Below are 18,010 nucleotides of genomic sequence, written 5' to 3'. Positions count from 1 at the left end.
TGCACTTCCCAGATATTGTGTGTTTTTGTTTGTTTGTTTTTTGGCTGCACTGCGTGGCATGCGGGATCTTAGTTCCCGACCAGGGATTGAACCCACGCCCCCTGCAGTGGGAGCGTGGAGTCTTAACCACTGGACGGCCAGGGAAGTCCCCAGATATTGTGTTTTTTACAAATTGAAGATTTATGGCAACTCTGTGTCAAGTCTATCACGCCACCTTTCCAACAGCATTTGCTCACTTCACGTCTCAGTGTCACGTTTTGGTAATTCTCACATTTCAAACCCTCCACCAGCAAAAAGATTATGACTCAGTGAAGGCTCTGATGATGGTTAGCATTTTTTAGCAATCAAGTGTTTTTAAATTAAGGTGCGTATATTGTTGTGTGTTTTTTTAGACATAATGCTATCGCACACTTAATAGACTACATTAAAGTGCAAACCTAACTCTAATATGCCCTGGGAAACGAAAAAATTTGTGTGACTTGCTTTGTTGAGATACTTACTTTATTGCAGTGATCTGGAACTGAGCCCACAGTCTCTCCTACGCTCTCTTTTTCCCAATTTTCGATCTTTATGATTACCAAAGAAGAAAGCCTCAGTTTGGTGGTTTGTCTTTAACACCTCTCCAGTACTTGTTAACTTTTAGTACTTGCTAATCTACTTGGTTAAGAAAGAAAAATTAGGCCTTCAATCTGAGCCTTGAGCAGGCTACAATATTTAGCCAGAATTTGATAACACCACTTTGTTTCCATTGGACTTATGGTTATGGCTATTTTCTAATTATGCTAAGTCATGGTGACCTATTATTTATGGATGTGATTATGAAATTTCCTTTAAGGAGTTTATGTGAGTGAAAAAAAGTCCTTTAAGGAGTTTATGTGAGTGAAAAAAAGTCAACATAAAGAAATATCGAGATGGTATAGTTAGTGTTTAGCTCATGCTGCTGTAACAAAATACCATAGACTGGGTGGCTTAAATAACAGTTATTTCTCACAGTTCTGAAGGCTCGGAAGTCCAAGATCAAGGCACTGGCAGATCTGGTGTTTGATGAGGACCCTCTTCCTGGTTTGTAGACGGCTGTCTTCTTGTGTCCTCACATGGTGCAGAGCAGAGAGAGAGGAAGCAAGCTCTGGTGTCTCTTCTTATAATGGCACTAATCCCATTATGGAGCCCCACCCTCATGACCTCCACTAACCCTAATTACCTCTCAAATGTTCCACCTCCAAATACTATCACATTAAGAGTTAGGATTTCTACATATGACTTTGGGAGGCGGGGTGGGGGTGGGGGAGCCACAAGCATTCAGTCCCTAACAGATAGTACATGATTGTGGTAAATTCTGTATAGTAATTGAGGTTTTGGAAACACTATTCTGTAGCAGCCTGGGCTTTGGAATCAGACAGACCTGGGTCTGTGCCACTCACTGGTTGAGTGACTTTGGCCAATCACTTATGTTCTCTCTGAGCCTCATCTTATTAACCTGTAAAGAGAGGGTGATAATGAGTATACCTACCTGCCAAGGTATTTAGGAGCATGATGAGTTAGTGCTGGACTCCTAGTAATGCTTAATATGAGAGAGCTCTGGGTGTATGAAATTAGGAAGCAGAAGCAAAAGTGGGCATTGTCCAGGGGACCCTGGGCTTAACTTCCTACTGTGACCCATGGCTGGAAAAGACGAACCAGGGAAGACTTCTCTTTGGTCCCCAGAAATTTTCCTTCTCGCGCGTATTTGAATTACGAGTTTCTAGAAGATTGTCAGCCCTCATTTGCCAACCCCACCGCCTCTGCCCTGTACCCGGGTAGCTTTAAATTTTCAAGATAAATGATTAAACCTGCTGGCACATCCCAGTCATGTTCGGTGCTCAGCTCTTGTTTGCTGGTGCTGCTGTGCTCATGAGGCATGAATCTCCCTGGTGTGGCATTTGGGGATAAAAAGATGGATTTAGCTGCCTCATCCCCCAGAAGTGACTCAGCTGCTGGAAGCTGACTGACAGCAATGGCAGTTGGAGCCCTGGGGACTTCTGTGCCTTCGTGCTTCGTTCTCTCTACACAGCCATGCTTTGCTCTCTCTTAGAGCCTTGTTACAACTGTCTTCTCTAGTCAGCCTGAAACGCTTGTCTGTCTCCTTCCAGGATTTGTCCTCCTCTTGGACACCTTCATTGGCAGCTGTTGGATGTCTGCTTTTTATCTGGAGAATGTTGTCAAGGTTTCCATCATGCTAGTTCTATTACACAAGTTCAGACTGAAAAGAAACCGACCATGCATGATATTCACTTACTCACATCCTGTACCAGCATTTCTCAGAGTCTGCTCTGAAGACCTCCTGTATGAAGGTCCTTGGACACGACCCCCACCCCTCAACCCAGGTGTATCCTAATCCCTGGGGGTAGAGCTCCCCAGATAATCACCGCACCTGCAAACTCTTAAAAACAGCTACTCTCTATGTACCTAGTGCAATAAAATAGACTCAGTTTTCTCTATTGCTAAGGTGATGATGGTACTTCTTAAGTGGGGAGGTAGTTCTTAAATGAATAGAACTGATGACAACAAGGGCTTTGGAGTAGGACAGAGCTGGTTTTAAATCTTGGCCCCATCACTTACTCCTTTTCCTGAGCCTCAATCTGCTCATCTGTGAAATGGATGCTAACAGTATTTACCACCCAGGACTGTTTGGGGAATTAAATAAGGTGATTTGATCCTGGCATGTGATAAATGCTCAATAAATGTTAGCTAGTATCATTACTGGCTAAACCTGGTTTTTTTGTTTTTTTAACCTTTAAACTGGGGAAATGATAGCATCTACCATCTAGGGTAGGGGTGCAGGGGTTGGCAAACTTTTTCTGTAAAGGGCCAGATAGTAAATATTTGATGTTTTGTGGGCCAGTCTCTGTTACAGCTACTCATTCTGCTGTCATAGTTCAAAAGCACCCATAAATAATACATAAATGAACGAGCGTGGCCAATGTTCCGATAAAACTTTATCTACAGAATCAGGGAGGGGGCTGGCTTTGGCCCATGGCTGTAGCTGGCTAACTCCTCAGCTGGGGTGTTGTGAAGATTAAATGAGATAAGGCTTGTAATGAGCCTAGCACAGTGCCTGGCACAGAGCAGTGACTAAGAAAGAATTCTAACGTGTTCCATATCTGATTTGAGGGCTAGGCTTTGCTCCTTTCTCCAGGGGAAGGAAAGCATCCATGAGCAAGACTTTTCAACAGAGGTATCAGCTCTATCCTCTGCCCCAAGTCAAAGCTAAACATTCATCTCAGCACCTGGAGCCTGGCAGTGCCACCGCCTCCATCCTCCCCCAAGGATGGAGGTAAAATGCCAATCCATGGGGTGTGATTAATTCTCTCTGTCCCACGCTTTGCCCCAGGGTATGTTGCCATTTTCAGCATGTGTCCCACGGAAATCAGGTTGCCCATCTAAACCATGATGTGTGAGAAATGAGGATACTTATATCTGCGGGGCGGTTAACTGCACGCATTCACATCCGTAAATGCATTTAACCCTCACCTGAGGCTGTATTATGTGGTTAAGGCAGGCAGTTAAGGGGAGAGAGAGAGAAAGAGGGAGAGAGGGAGAGGGAGAGAGGGAGAGGGAGAGAGAGGCTAGATTTGAATTCTGCCTCTGCAACATTCTGGTTTTGTGATGTTGGCCAAGTCATTTTGCTTCTCTAAGCCTCAGCTACATCTTCTATAACATAGGGATTAAATGAGATGTTACATATAAAGCCTACAGCACAGTGTAGCACATGATAGCTGTTGAATCCCATTTTGCAAAGGAAGAATGTGATGCTAAGAGGTAAAAGGGCTCATTCAAGGTCATGCAGCTGGTGATTGGCCTCAGACCAAGAATCTCTAACTCTGACCCCCAGCTGGTTTTCACCACGTCCCATTGCCCCCGCCCACCGCATCCCACTCATCCCCACCACCCCCAGCTGCTTCCAGGGACTCTTGCTGCTTCCATCCACGGCTGTGCTTCATGCACAGTGACTAAATCTCTTGGAGACAGTGACATGGCTGTCAGGGAGCTTGTACGCTTGTTACCATTCATCACTGTAGTGGATTAAATAGTGTCCTCCCAAAAGTCATATCCACCCAGAACCTCAGAATGTGACCTTATTTGGAAATAAGGTCTTTGCAGGGAGAATTAAGATAAAGATTGAAATGAGATCATACTGAATTAGGGTGGGCCCTAAGTGCAATGAGACAGTAAAGGACAGAGGAGGATACACAGAGCCACTGGGAAGAAGGCTATGTGAAAACAGAGGCAGAGGTTGGAGTGATGCTGCCACAAGCCAAGGATTGCCAGGAGCCACCAGGATCTGGAAGAGGCAAGGAGGGAGCCTCCCCTAGAGCCTTTGGAGAAAACACAGACCTGCTTCTGGCCTCCAGAACTGTGAAAGAATGAATTCCTGCTGTCCTAAGCCACCCAGTTTGTGGTGATTTGTTGCGGCGCCCACAGAAAAGTAAGACACCACCTTCAACCCTAAGATGTGAATGGATAGGGGGGTATCAGACTCAGAATGCCTGTGTGAGGAAGGGGCAGCAATGACGGGGCAAAGAGCATGTGTTTTAGAGGCAGACCTTGGCTCAGCCCCTTCCCTTGCCAGCTTTGAGCTATTTCCCTTATTTACTAAGAAAGAGAACATCCTCGTCCTTCTGGCTTGTGGTGAGGATTAAAAGAGATGGCGTGGCACAGTGGGGTAATAACAAAGGTAATCGTAACCGTTCATCAAGAGTGACATGCCTTGGTTAATTCAATCCTCACAACAGCCCAGGGTGGAAGGAGTTAGCTGATGCAGGTGATGTGATGTAGACCTCGGAGTAAAGCAAGAACATTCCTTCCCTACATCTCCTTCTCTACCCATGAAGAGCAGTAGACTACTGCATCCTTCCAAACCCAGCCATTCACTCTGGAAATGTGACCTAAAGGCACCTCTTAGAGGCACGCGGAGATTGATCTCTGAGAATGCTTATCGCAGGGCTGCTTCTTCTAGTGGGGGAAACAGCAAACAACCTAAGTGTCTGAGATTTGGTGGAGTGATTCATGATACAGCCACAAATAGACACCACACAGCCTTTCACACTGCTGCTGGGGAAGAACATCCAAGGACGTGTGGAAATGCTCGTGAAATGTCATTAAGTGAAAAGAGCAGGTAATAAAATGGTGAGATCCTAACTTTATATTACAAAGACCAGACCTCCATGATGGTATATGTGTGTGTATAACATACGTATAAATATACAGCATCTTTTTTATTTTTTTAAATTTAACTTGGTCCTTTTTTTTTTTTTACTTATTTATTTACTTATTTATTTTTTTATTTATTTATGGCTGAGTTGGGTCTTTGTTGCTGTGCGTAGGCTTTCTCTAGTTGCGGCGAGCGGGGGCTACTCTTCGTTGCGGTGCACGAGCTTCTCACTGTGGTGGCTTCTCTTGTTGCGGAGCACAGGCTCTAGGCGCGCGGGCTTCCGTAGTTGTGGCACGCAGGCTCAGTAGTTGTGGCTCTCGGGCTCTAGAGCGCAGGCTCAGTAGTTGTGGTGCACGGGCTTAGTTGCTCCTCAGCATGTGGGATCTTCCCAGACCAGGGCTCGAACCCATGTCCCCTGCATTGGCAGGCTGATTCTTAACCACTGCGCCACCAGGGAAGCCCGATATATAACATCTAACTACTAACATCTTTGTGTATGTTTTTCCACTCTTTAAAAAAGTATAGATGTGTTTATATATAACATTATATGTATAAAACACATGTATAAAACCATATATATTACCCTATATATGCACACTACCTATATAATATATATAATCACATAAATTACCATATGTGTGCACTAGAAGAATGTACACCAAGATGTTAGCGGCAATATATGAGGAATTATGTATATACATATATACGCATGCATATGTACTATTATGGTTTGAGTGTTTATGTCCCCCACGAATTCGTATGTTGGGGCCATAATCCCCAGTGTGGCTGATTTGGAGATGGGAAAATAACTGAGATTAAATGAGGTCATTAAGTGTGGGGCCCTGATCCCATAGGATTAGTGTCCTTATAAGCAGACACACCAGAGAGCTCTCTCTCTGCATGAACACAAAGAGTCCATGTGAGTACAGTGAGAAGGTGGCTGTCTACAAGCCATGAATAGAGCTCTCACCAGAAGCTGACCCTGCCAGACCTTGATCTGGGACTTCCAGCCTCCAGAACTGGGAGAAAATAAATGTCTGTAGTTTAAGCTGTTCAGCTTCTGTTGTTTTCTTATGATAGCCCTAGTGAACTAACATACATGTATATATACATACATACATACAGATATATTTATATATAGGCATATATATAGTATCTTTCTATATATATGGTAATATATATGGCTATATGTATGTGGTATATATATATATGGTTATATATATAGTTTTTTAATATATGGTTTTACTTATATGACAATATATATAACTCTAATTATAAATATAAGATCAGAAGAATGTCCATCAAAATGTGGTTAGTTGTTCCCTCTGGGCAGTGGGGTTATAGGTGACTTTTTACTTTGTTCTCTTTTGCTTATCTGTATTATCTGAATTTTCTACAATAAACCCGTATTATTTCATATTACTATTACATTACTTAGTATTCCTATAATTATTAATGGTATTGCTAAAATAATTATTACAAACTTTTTTGTGCCTAAAGTTGGCGTCGGTCTTTGGCGACTGGGAGAGGGTGAAAAGGCCATGGTCAAAGGGACCAGAGGCTCAGAAGCCGGGACCAGGCAGGGCTGTCAAGGCCATATGTATAACCTTGAACAAGTTTTGGTGACCCCGCCTGAGCCTCCTCTTGCCTTGTAACAGGGTTCCCATGGAAACGTGCTTTCCAGTTTCCAAAGGGCCGGCTCACAAATACACACTTGCAGCACTGGCAGAGATCTGTGTGCCTTCTTGGGGTATGAAGGTTGCTGGGGCAAAGAGGAGGCTGTCCAGAGGGAATTCTTGAAAACCCATGCAGCCTTGGGGTCCTGATGCCTGTGTTTTGTGTCTCCTGCACAGATCAGCTAGACATCATCTCCATGGCAGAGACAACCATGAGGCCAGAGGAGATCGAGCTGGAGATGGTGAAAATCCAGCGTCTCCGGGAAGTCTTGGTCCGGCGGGAGTCTGAGCTCAGGTTTATGTGAGTGCTGGGGGAAGGGGCGGAGGAAAGGAAGGGGTGTGGAGGGGGAGGACACCAGAGAACCTGACATTTACTGTTTATTGCTGTGTGCCAGGCACCGGGATGAAGGTATTACATACTTTCTCACAACCACCTAGAGACGTGGGTATCTATGCCTCTATTTCTTAGTATATAACCATTAGTCAATATATGGCCCTATACAAGATGATTAAATTAGTGCCTGAGTCTTGCTTTCCTGTCTTTTTTCTATTTTTATGCTTCCAATTTTTATTTTTTGTATTCTCAAAGAGCACAGAACTTATATTTTGTTCCAAAACTATAATTAAGCTTCTTACACATTGTTTCTAACATTAAAAACATATCACTAGTGTTTACAATACACTCCCCATGTTTTAAAAGGAAGGGAGACAGAGAATGTGAGTTCTTTAAAGTACTGAAGAGCTCCCTTCAGCCTGTGGGTGCTCAGGAGGGCCAAGGTTGCTTTTGTGACGATGGCTGTCACTCACTGCGCATTTACTGACCTTTGCATGGTGTGTGTGTATGTACATATTATCCCTGCACCTGGCACATGCACAGCAAGTGCTCAGTGACAAGATTAGCTAACACGTAAGCTCTAGCCCTGGGCCAGGCACTGCACTAAGCTCTTGACTTGTGACGTCACTAAATTTCCCCATGTTGCCCGTGAGTCCGACTGCTTAGAGAACGTCACTAAATTTCCCCATGTTGCCCGTGAGTCCGACTGCTTAGAGACAAATGTCAACAGTAGACACTTGAATAAATCAAATTATCTAAAACATACAGAAGGATGTCAGTGCAGTCAGGACATATTTTGGGGGCTCAGTGACATACTTCAGGGGAGGGGCTGGCTTCTTGGCCCCCGGAAGTCTTGCTAGCAGCCTGCAGACAGAGGTGGATGATAATGAGGGCTCCCCCCAGGCCCTGCCTTTAGAGTATGTAGCCTTGCCTGGAGGTACACCACCTTGTCAATCTCAGAGACGCATGATGGACTCCAGGATGGCCAGGGTAGAGATCATAGCCCACTCAGACCTGGATAAACACCTCATCAGATGACGATCTGTAGCCTCCCGGGCTAACAGGCTGTGTGTGGACCATTGTTGAATTCAGTTTCCTGGCTCTTTCTCAGAGCCAGGCCCTCACCTCCCTGTAGGGCTGATGGTGCAGGTGGGTCCTATTCTTGCCTCCATTTTAGAGAAGAGGGAATTGGAGGTTAAGAAATTTACCCAAGGTTGCATTAGCTAATAAGTAGCCAAGGTAGGATGCAGTCTGACTCCAGAGTTTTTATTAAGTGAGTGAATAAGTGAAGGAAGGATGGAAAGAGGGAGGGAGGGAAGGAATGAAGGAAGGAGGGAAGCTCTGAATATATCTGCCAAGATAATGCCTTAAAGAGTATAAGTTCCTGAGGGCAGGGATCCTACGTCTCATCTTCACTGTTGGATTTTCCCAGCATCTTGAACACTGCCCGGCACTTATTAGGCCAATTAGTATTTGTTGAATGTGCAAAAATTGTTCTTTCACACTCCATCCTGACCCCAATAGTTTCCCTTCACACACACACACACACACACACACACACACACACACACACACACACACGAGACCCGTTGGAATAGAGTAAGAGGGAAATAGAATTTCAGACCGTACTAAGCATTTACAGGCTCAGGTGGGGAAGCTCGGAGTGACGGGAATGTGACAGCCCTTGACTGAAATAGTCCCAATGACTGTAGCTGTAATAACCAGGGTGAGATTGGTTTTGTCACGCCTGCTGGGAAGTAATCAAGTTAATACCCTCAGCTCCCGTGCAGACTGTATGAGTCAGATCATATTGCATGGCTGAGGGTGTCTTCTCACTTTACCGTCTCCTGCGATGTTGATTCTTTCGAGAATGGGTTTAAAGGCTGCTGTCCCAACACCCCCGACGTTCAGCATTATTCTTTCATGGGTTTCCATTTTCCTGGCCCCTCTCTCTTGCCCTCCCCCTGGGACTCACAGCTTCTGCTTGTTCTGCCTTCCCCTCAGCGTGAACTCATAAGAGTGGGTTCAGGGTCATCCTGGCTCTCTTGCATCCTTGTCTGTGACCCTGGGCACATGACAGGCTTCAAAAGAACTGCTATTTACCACAGGCACTGTTATAATGCACACGTGCTATGTGTGTTATATGCATTTGCTCACTTATTTTAGCTTTTTGAATCCTCATAAGACCCCTGAAGGAGTGGTTCTATTCCTTCTATTTTATGGATAAGGAAACTGAAGTTAGAGAAGTGAAATAACATTTTCAAGGTCAACAGATAATATGGGTGGAATTGGGACTTGAACCTGAGGTGTCTGCCTCAGAGGCAGAGCCCTGAACCCTAAGTTAGCCTGTTATTTATTCCCAGTAGAAGGATGCCTTTTCTCTTTGCCTTTTGCTCTTCTAGAATGCGAAGACAAACTCCCGGTTGGATGCCCACAATCCCACAATCCCACGTTGGGTTTGGTCTTGTTCCACGCCATCTTGAATTGAGTCGGGTGGAAACAGAAGTCATTCTATTGAGTCAGGCTTTGGACTTTTTCATACCCTTTCTCTGGAGAGAAGTGATTTATTTGAAGCCTAAAATGATGAGCTCCAACTTAGTCAAGGTTTTCAAGTTCACCTGCTGGGAATTTGACATAGAGCCTTATTCCTCTAAGGGTTCTCAGGGACCTCAAGAGTCAACATTTATAGAACCCTTAGCACAGATCTAGGCCTTGGCTAAGCCCTGTGCACACATTATCACGTAACCTACGAAAAATGCTTGCTAATGGAAGGATGAAGCAGGAGCGCCTCCAGCATACCTGCTATCCCTAAGGCTTACAAGGTCAGGTTCAGAGAAGGGCTATGAGTGACCCCGGTGGGCATGTGTCTCCAGCGCACACCCAATGCATCTGCTCTCAATGTCCTCCCTTCGCTTGTCCCCTAGTTTCCAAGTCGCTAACTGGTGTTTAGAGATCTCCCTCTTGAATCTGGCAGTTTTACAAGCTTCATTTGGATGAGTCAATAAACCCCTTAGTATCACGAAAACACCGCTTTAATTGGCGGCAAATGTCCAGGAGGTAAAACTTGAAGCCTCCTTTGTTCCATCCTCGATCCTCCGTGCCACCCACCTCCCAGTCCCTCCCGCTGCTGCCCCATCTCCATGCCTCTCGCCATCCTGGCCTGTGGAGGCTGTCAACAACCTCAGACTCATTTTCTCACCCTTAATTCCAGCACTGACTCACACCATTAGCTTTTCATAACCCCTCCTGCAGCTCCGCTGGCCTGCCTCAGCCCTCCACACCTTCTCTACAAGGCTGGTCCTGCTGTTTATCTGGGTTTCAGATAATTAAGTATTTTCGGAGGTGGGGGGCGGTTATCTTCATTTTACACCTGCTTGCAGGATTGTCATAAAGGGACAGTGGGCTCTGTCTCTCAGCTTGCTCTGGGCGGCAGCAGCTTGTAATTAATGAGTCAGAGCTGCAGCTGGCAGGGGAGATGGGCTTGTGAAGGACAGATTTCAGGAGCACAGTCCTTGAGTTCCAATATTTCCAGACTCTGGGCTTGGACCCAAGTAACATCATTTTATTAAGAAGGACCAAGTGCGGTGAAGTGGTCATGCCCTAGAACGTGGCAGAGGTTCAGGGTGTGGTGGTAGAGAGTACATGACTTGTAAACTTTTCAAATACTTGCTATGCTGGGCAGTGTTCGAAGTATTTTACATGCATTGATCATTTAATCTTTACTGCAACTAGACATACAACATCCTCCCTCCCCATTTTATAGATGAGGAAACCAATGCACAGAGAGGTCAAGTGACTTGCCCCAGGTTGCCCAGGGTCTGTGAAACAGCAGATGATGATATAACCCTGGCATTCTGAGTCCAGAGTCCGTGATCTCAGCCATGATGCTATAGGGTCTCTCAACTGGTTTTGAACCCCAGTTCTACTTCTTATCGACTCTGGGCCCTGGAGCAAATCTTTTGCCCTGTTGGGAATTCCCTGGTGGTCCAGTGGTTAGGACTCCAGGGTCTCACTGCTGAGGGCCCCAGTTCAATCCCTGGTCAGGGAACTAAAATTCCATAGGTCGTGCCGTGTGGCCAAAAAAAAAAAGTTTCTTTAAGGGACTTCCCTGGCAGTCCAGTGGTTAAGACTCCACGCTCCCAATGCAGGGGCCCTGGGCTCGATCCCTGGTCAGGGAACTAGATCCCACATGCTGCAGCTGAGATCCAGTGCAGCCAAATAAATATTTTTAAAAAAAGAAAATCTGTTGCCCTGTTCCAGCCTCAGTTTTACAATGGGACATTGATATTTCCCTGGCAGCGCTGTCGCAAGGGATGGAAAGAGAGGACACGTGAAAGTGGGTGGCTCTTCCTAGGTAATAAGCACATCAAAATTCCCTTCCCTCCTTTAACTGTTAATAACGTGCTTTGAGGGAGAAGAGAGGAACAGGGCTGCTTCGTTATCTCCAGAGAAGACCGAGAAAACACCCCTCTCCCCGAGAAGCTGGGGAGTGGCTCTCACCCATCAAGTCCAACTCTATTCTGGGGCCCTGACTTTATTATGGTTGTTGTTATTTAAAAAAAATTTTATACACCTGCATTCTTTATCCCTTTAATGAGCTGATAATTCTGAAGCCTGTTAGGAAAAGCTTCAAGCCAAGGGCGAAATGAAGCATGTGCATTTATGTAACTTGACACTTCTCAGCCACGTTTGGCAGTTTCGAGACACTTTGGATGCGCTCTGGGTTTTAAATACCATCTCCTAAGAGCAGGTCAGCGTTGTCAGAGCCACTGTACATATCAGGTGGGAAGAAATGTCTTTAATTGCAAAAGATCTAAAAAGCAATTTGTCTTGGACAAAATATACGAGAATTTGAGGAGTTGGGGAAGAAAGGGAGGAAGGAGACCTCGAGGGAAGAGGAAAGGGATGGAGAGGCTAGAGAGGATGGGGAATGTCCCAGGTGAGACCTCTGAATGGAAGGACCCCCCTGAATTTCTAAGTGTTTGGGGAAATAGGGATGAGGTTGGGGATCTGGGCTGATCAAATGGAGAAAAAATATCCCCCAGTGGATGGGCTTCTGCTGTTCCAAGTTGCTTCTCGAAGTCAGAACAAGCTTCAGGAAAGGAAATTCTTCTCTCAGGGAGCTCTGGCTGTCTTACCATAAAGGATTTCATGCTCTTGGCTGTAAGGATCTCCTCTGGGCCCTGGTGAGCTGGGAAAGGGATCACTGTATTAGACTCTTATGATGGTTACTTTTATGTGTCAATCTGACTGAGCTATGGGGTGCGCAGATATTTGTTTAAACATTTTTTTGGGTGTGTCTGTGAGGGTGTTTCTGGAATAGATTAACATTTGAATCAGTAGACTGAACAAAGCAGATTGCCCTCCCCAGTGTGGGTGGACCTCATCCAATCTGTTGAAGACCTGAATAGAACAAAAAGGCTGAGTAAGAGGGAACTTTGCCTGCATGACTGCATGAGCTGGGGCATCGATCTTTTCCTGTCTTTGGACTTGAACTGAAAAATCAACTCCTTTTGGGTCTTGGGCTTGGAGACTATAGATCGTGGGACTTAGCCTCTATAATCCTGTGAATCCTTATAAGAAGTTTATATCTATCTATCTATCTACCTATCTATCTGTCTATCTCTACATATCTATATATCTCTATCCAACAGTTTCTCTCCTGGGTATACCCTAGAGCTGCTCTGTATAGTTGGGTATGCACTAGCCCCATGTGACTATTTCAATTTAAGTTAATTAAAATTAAATAAAACCTAAAATGCAGTCCTTCAGTAGTCCTAGCCACATTACAGGTGCTCTTTAGTCAGTTATGGCTAATGGCTATCCCACTGGAAAGCATACATTTTTGTAGAACATTTCCATCATCACAGAAGAAACTCCCACACATGAATGACAGGAGGCATATTCCAGAACATTCATATCAGTCTGTTCCCACCTTTTCATCTTCATCCATTGTCCCCCTGCAGCCCCCATCCCTGCTTTCCACGGGCCTCTTTTCAGTCCCTCCCCCTCCAAGGGAGCCTTTTTGTCGGAGCTGTTCCCTCTACCTGGATGTCCCCCTCCCACCTGGTTAACTCTCCCCCTCCCCCCAGGGCTCAGATCCAGGGATACTTCCGAGGGGAAGCCTTCCCAGCACTTCCCAGGCTGTGTCCCATCCTATCACCATAACCAAGATCCTTTGGGTCTTCTAAGGAGAAGCCTTTCCTCCGTTTATAAATCTGTGTTCATCAGTTTGAGTACGTGTTCCCCATCTCTCTTCTGCTCGACGCTGGCCCTGATGAGGACACAGGCTGAGCTGTTTTCACTCTCAGCAATGTCGTTAGCACCCAACACATGGCCAATGTGAGTAGGTGCTCTGTGACTATTTACCTAATAAATGAGCAAGAGCTTGACTTCCCTTCTTTTTTTAGTGCCTGACTCATTTGAAGTGGGTCAGTCCATAGTATTCCTACAGAGTGGTTGTGTGACATAGCAGCTTGCAGTGTAGACACTTTACGAAGTGTATGGGTTTCCTGTGGCTGCTGTAACAAATTAGACAAAGTTGGTGACTTAACATACAGGGACTTCCCTGGTGGTCCAGCAGTTAGGGCTCTGTACTTTCACAGCCAAGGGCCCGGGTTCAATCCCTGGTCGGGGAATTAAAACCCTGCAAGCTGTGCGGCGTGGCCAACAAAAACCAAAAAACAAACAAACAAAAAAACCCCACACACTTATTCTCTTGTCGTTCTGGAGACCAGAAGTCTGAAATGGGGTTCACTGGGCTGCCATCAAAGTGTCGGCAGTGCTAAGCTCCTTCTGGAGGCTACAGGGGAGGATACTTTTCCGAGGCCTTTCCAGCTTCTAGAGCCTTGTTTCTCATGTTCCCTGCTGGTGGTCCCTTCCTCCATCTTCAAAGACCACAGAGTGGGATCGTCCAATCTCTGCTGGCATCAGCCCACCTGTATAACCCAAGATAATCTCCCCATCCCAAGAGCCTTACTTGAATCACACCTGCAAAATCCCATTTGCCATATAGGGTAACATATTCACAGGTTCCAGGGATTAGGATGGGCATATGGAGGGACATTATTCAGCCGATCACGTTAACTGACTACGGCAATTCATTTAAGGGCTAAGCGCAGAGCTGGACTCCCAGTGTGGCAGTGACGGTGACAGGGATGGCCGTGGTGAGGCCGAGCGGAGGGAAAGGCAACATACACTATATGGAGAACCTGCATTGCTCCATCTGATGCTGAGTCTTCATCATTCTTTGAAATCTCCCAAGGAAAAAAAAGCATCTTACGAGACAGAGAGAGAGCATGCTCAGTAATGCATGCACAGTGCCCTGATAATTAAGGGTTTTCCCCTCTCTTTGCTTGTCTCTGGGAAACTGCTGATTTGAGTGGCAGCTGGGGTTGGGAGGTGCTTGTCCATATCACTTGATCTCAATTGAGGACTCAGTTCTTTGCTCTGCACTTAGCCCACAATCAGATAATGCTTGGCTGGGCCTCATTTCTCTTCAAATAAGAACCAGCCCTCTCTTGATATTTCCAGGACAGGCTGCTCAAAGAGAAATGGGAGGGGGAAAAATATAAACAACTTAACAGATTTGCCTTCGTGTTTTGGGTCTACACAGCACAGCCACTCATTAAGACAGTATCCGGATTTACATCTTTGACTTCGTTTAATTGGCTGCTAGTCATTGATCAGTTACACAGATCTTTGCTCCTGGAATTCTGGCCCACTCTTGGTCCTTTTGTCCTCTAAACTCCTCAGAGGTTTCAAATGAGATTAGGTCAATCCAAGACATTCCTGGTTTGGGTTCTGCCAAAGGAAGGGCAGCCTGTTTTTTTCATTACTAAATGTCCTGGTCTTTGACAGAGTTGCTTTCTGATGAAAAGAGAGGCCTATAACTTTCTCCAGATTATATTACACCTACCTTTGAATTCTAGCTCTGCCATTTGTAGGCTGTGCAATCTCGAACAGATACCTTAACCTCTACGAGACTCAGCTGCCTCATCTGTCAAATGGGATGCAGCCAATATTTCCCAGGGTGGTTTTGAGGAGTAAAAGTGATCATGTTTATTAAGTGCCCGCCCCCATAGTGCCTGCCACAATATAAGTGCTCATTAAATGTTACTTTCCTTTCCTTCAGGAAGAAATTGAGTTTGGAAATGAACAGATGCTTGGTAAGAGCAGACATTGGAACCATGTTCTTGGTTTTTAGTAGTAGGTTACTTATTTTGAAGAGGAGGTACAGGAGAAGGGAGGAGATTGGAGGGGCGAGTGAAGGTCTCTTCCATGACATGGAGGTACATACAGACCAGAGAGGAAGTGACTCGGGGGCACCTGAAATTTGTCTTGAAACATCTGAAGGACTGTCATGTGGAAGAAGGAGTTGTTTTCTTCTTTGTGGAACTAGAACCACAAATGCTGCAGTGAATCCAGTTACCATCCCAGCATGAAAAAGGCCTTTCCACATATTTGGAGCTCTAAAAGTTGGGACCTTGGGAGGTAATGGGTTTCCATACCTGGAGATATCCAAGCATTTATTTATTTCTTCCTTCATTCAGCAAGCACATGCAATAAGCACATGCAATAAGTAATACAGATGAGGACTTGCCCTAATGGAGTCCAGGGGAGGAGACAAAATCTGGATGTCTCCAGAGTGAGAGATGGAAGCTTCAGGTGGGTGGTGGGGTAGGGTAGCAGGTGCTGAGGTGCTATCTATGGTCAATTCTCAGTGTTGTCATTATTAGTAATTTATCTAACGACTCTCGAGCACATACATGTGCCAGGCACAATGCTAGACTTTTTATGTAGATCACCTGGTTTCATCTTCATAGCAACCTGATGAGGCAGGTTTTAATAATACGAGCCACATTTTACAAACGAGGAGACTGAGTTTTGCAGAAGTTAAGCGGCTTGCCCAAGATCACCCAGCTAAGATTGAGCAGGGTTGGGATTCTAGCTCTGCAGCCTGACCCCAGAGCCCCGCTCTGCTGTGTTCACGCAGTGCCAGCGGCTGCCTCCCAGCCCACTGCCCCTCCTTAGAGAACCAGCCCCACATGAGGGGGTTTCCGGCCTCTCCCTGCCCCCCTCCTCCAGGCCAGAGCTCACTGGTCCACATTGGCTTAGCTTGGGCCAATCAGAGTCTCTCTCCTGGGATACAGAGAGACTGGGCCAGTTAGGTGATGGGAGATTTGCAAACCAAAGACTGGGGGTGAGCAGAGAAAGCCATACTTCAGTGGGAAGGACAGCACAACTGCCTTAAGAGCAGCAAACAAGGGAGACTGGGGCCCCCCAAAGCAGAAAATGAACTTGGCCATGACATTCCCATTCCAGTCCTCAAGCTGCCCTGCTGAAATGGGACTGTAGTAAGATGCCACATCTTCTTATACCCTGGGTGTCTACTCTCCAGACCCTTGGAGAAATACCTCCCACCCATGTTGCCACAGCCTGGAGAAAACCAAAATCCATGGCGATGATGTCTGTGAATATCCAGCGGGTTCCTCTCTGCCCCTAGGCTTGGTTTCCTGGGTCCTGTACCCCCATCTGTGTGGATATGAAACTCAGATGCTTCACCACTTTCCATAACAACAAAACAAAACAAAGCCCTATGCTACTCCCGTTGGAGGAGTTTTAGAACTAAGGATCACGAAAGGGGTTGCACTGAGCTCTTCACAGCAAACAATTTCAAAATCCACATTTGACATTCCTGGCTGATAAGGTCCTTTTCACCACCCTGTGCAAGGCAGTTCTTTTTCTTGGCCCAGTCTCACCACCCTCCTTGTTCTTCTCCTTTGTCTCAGCTCCCTCCATTCCAAGTAAGACAAATTCCTCTCCCTGTCCTTGCAGAGCTGTTTCACCTTCTTCCAAGAAGCCATGGCACCAAAAGATGCTTGGGTTCATGAGAACACGACCCCAGGTGTTTGTCAAGCTATGATTCGCAGCAAAATTTCCTCCCCAAGGGAATTTGGGTACCAGCTATTAAGGTGTTAGCATTTCCCCAATTTCTTACACCTTTACTAAGCTATCTTTATTTCTATTCTTTCTAGTCTGTGCTGGAACGTTCTATGGAAAACTTAGCTACGCTGAGAACTCTACTTCCCAGAATCCCTTTCCCGACATTGTTCCAAGTAAAAGGTGGGAGATTCTGGGAGGCAGAAAGGAAGCAGCAGTGTTGACCTTTTAAGGGCCACCATGGTTAGACCATGGAGGTAACCAGGTACAGAAGTTCCTGCTCAGCCTCACTCTCTGCTGCTTCCGGTCCGTCTTGTCTTCCTGATCAACGGTGGCCCCATGTCTTCTAGACACTGGGCAGACAAGGCAACAGCCTTGCATGGACCCGTCCACTTGGCCCCCCTGCTGCCCCACCTTGCCAGCTACACGTGCCTGACTTCTCAGGTGGGCTGGCTGGTGTCTCCTTTGGTCCTCACCTCCCCTTCCCTGACCTCCACCTCCCCAGCTCCTCCCACGATTGTGACAGGTCTAATTCCTATAGTGCATCCCTTGCCCTGTAACTCACGCTGGTTCTGCTTCCCTTTCTGAGCCCTGATACACATCAATATACACATCAAAATACGCATCAAGAGCCTTTACAGAAGCCACCAGTGGCTGGAGCTAGTGAAACTTGTCCATCTTGCCCTTGGCTGGCAATTCCCCCCAAATCACTGGTTCAACCTTGACTCACCCAGAGTCAAGGAATCACAATGGAATCACCTGGAGAGCTTTAGAGAAAATGCTGCTTCCTGGGTCTCACTACCAGATTCTGACTTAATTGGTCCAGGGTGTGGCCTGGCCATTGAGAGTTTTAAAAGCAGTTTGGGT

At 46.0% G+C, this 18,010-nt stretch overlaps 1 protein-coding gene across 1 annotated transcript in view; it reads left to right on the top strand.

Annotated features, from left to right (window-relative positions):
• Positions 1-18,010, top strand: part of BMERB1 (bMERB domain containing 1) — a 119,703-nt gene that overhangs the window by 66,047 nt on the left and 35,646 nt on the right. The window contains exon 2 of the mRNA XM_019928624.3: positions 7,045-7,168. Within this exon, the coding sequence (XP_019784183.1) occupies positions 7,045-7,168 (124 nt within the window). The remainder of the gene's footprint in view (positions 1-7,044; positions 7,169-18,010) is intronic.

The sequence above is a fragment of the Tursiops truncatus genome, chromosome 15 (genome assembly GCF_011762595.2).
Source record: "Tursiops truncatus isolate mTurTru1 chromosome 15, mTurTru1.mat.Y, whole genome shotgun sequence".
Taxonomy (NCBI): Eukaryota; Metazoa; Chordata; class Mammalia; order Artiodactyla; family Delphinidae; genus Tursiops; species Tursiops truncatus.
This window is presented reverse-complemented; position numbering and strand designations above follow the sequence as displayed.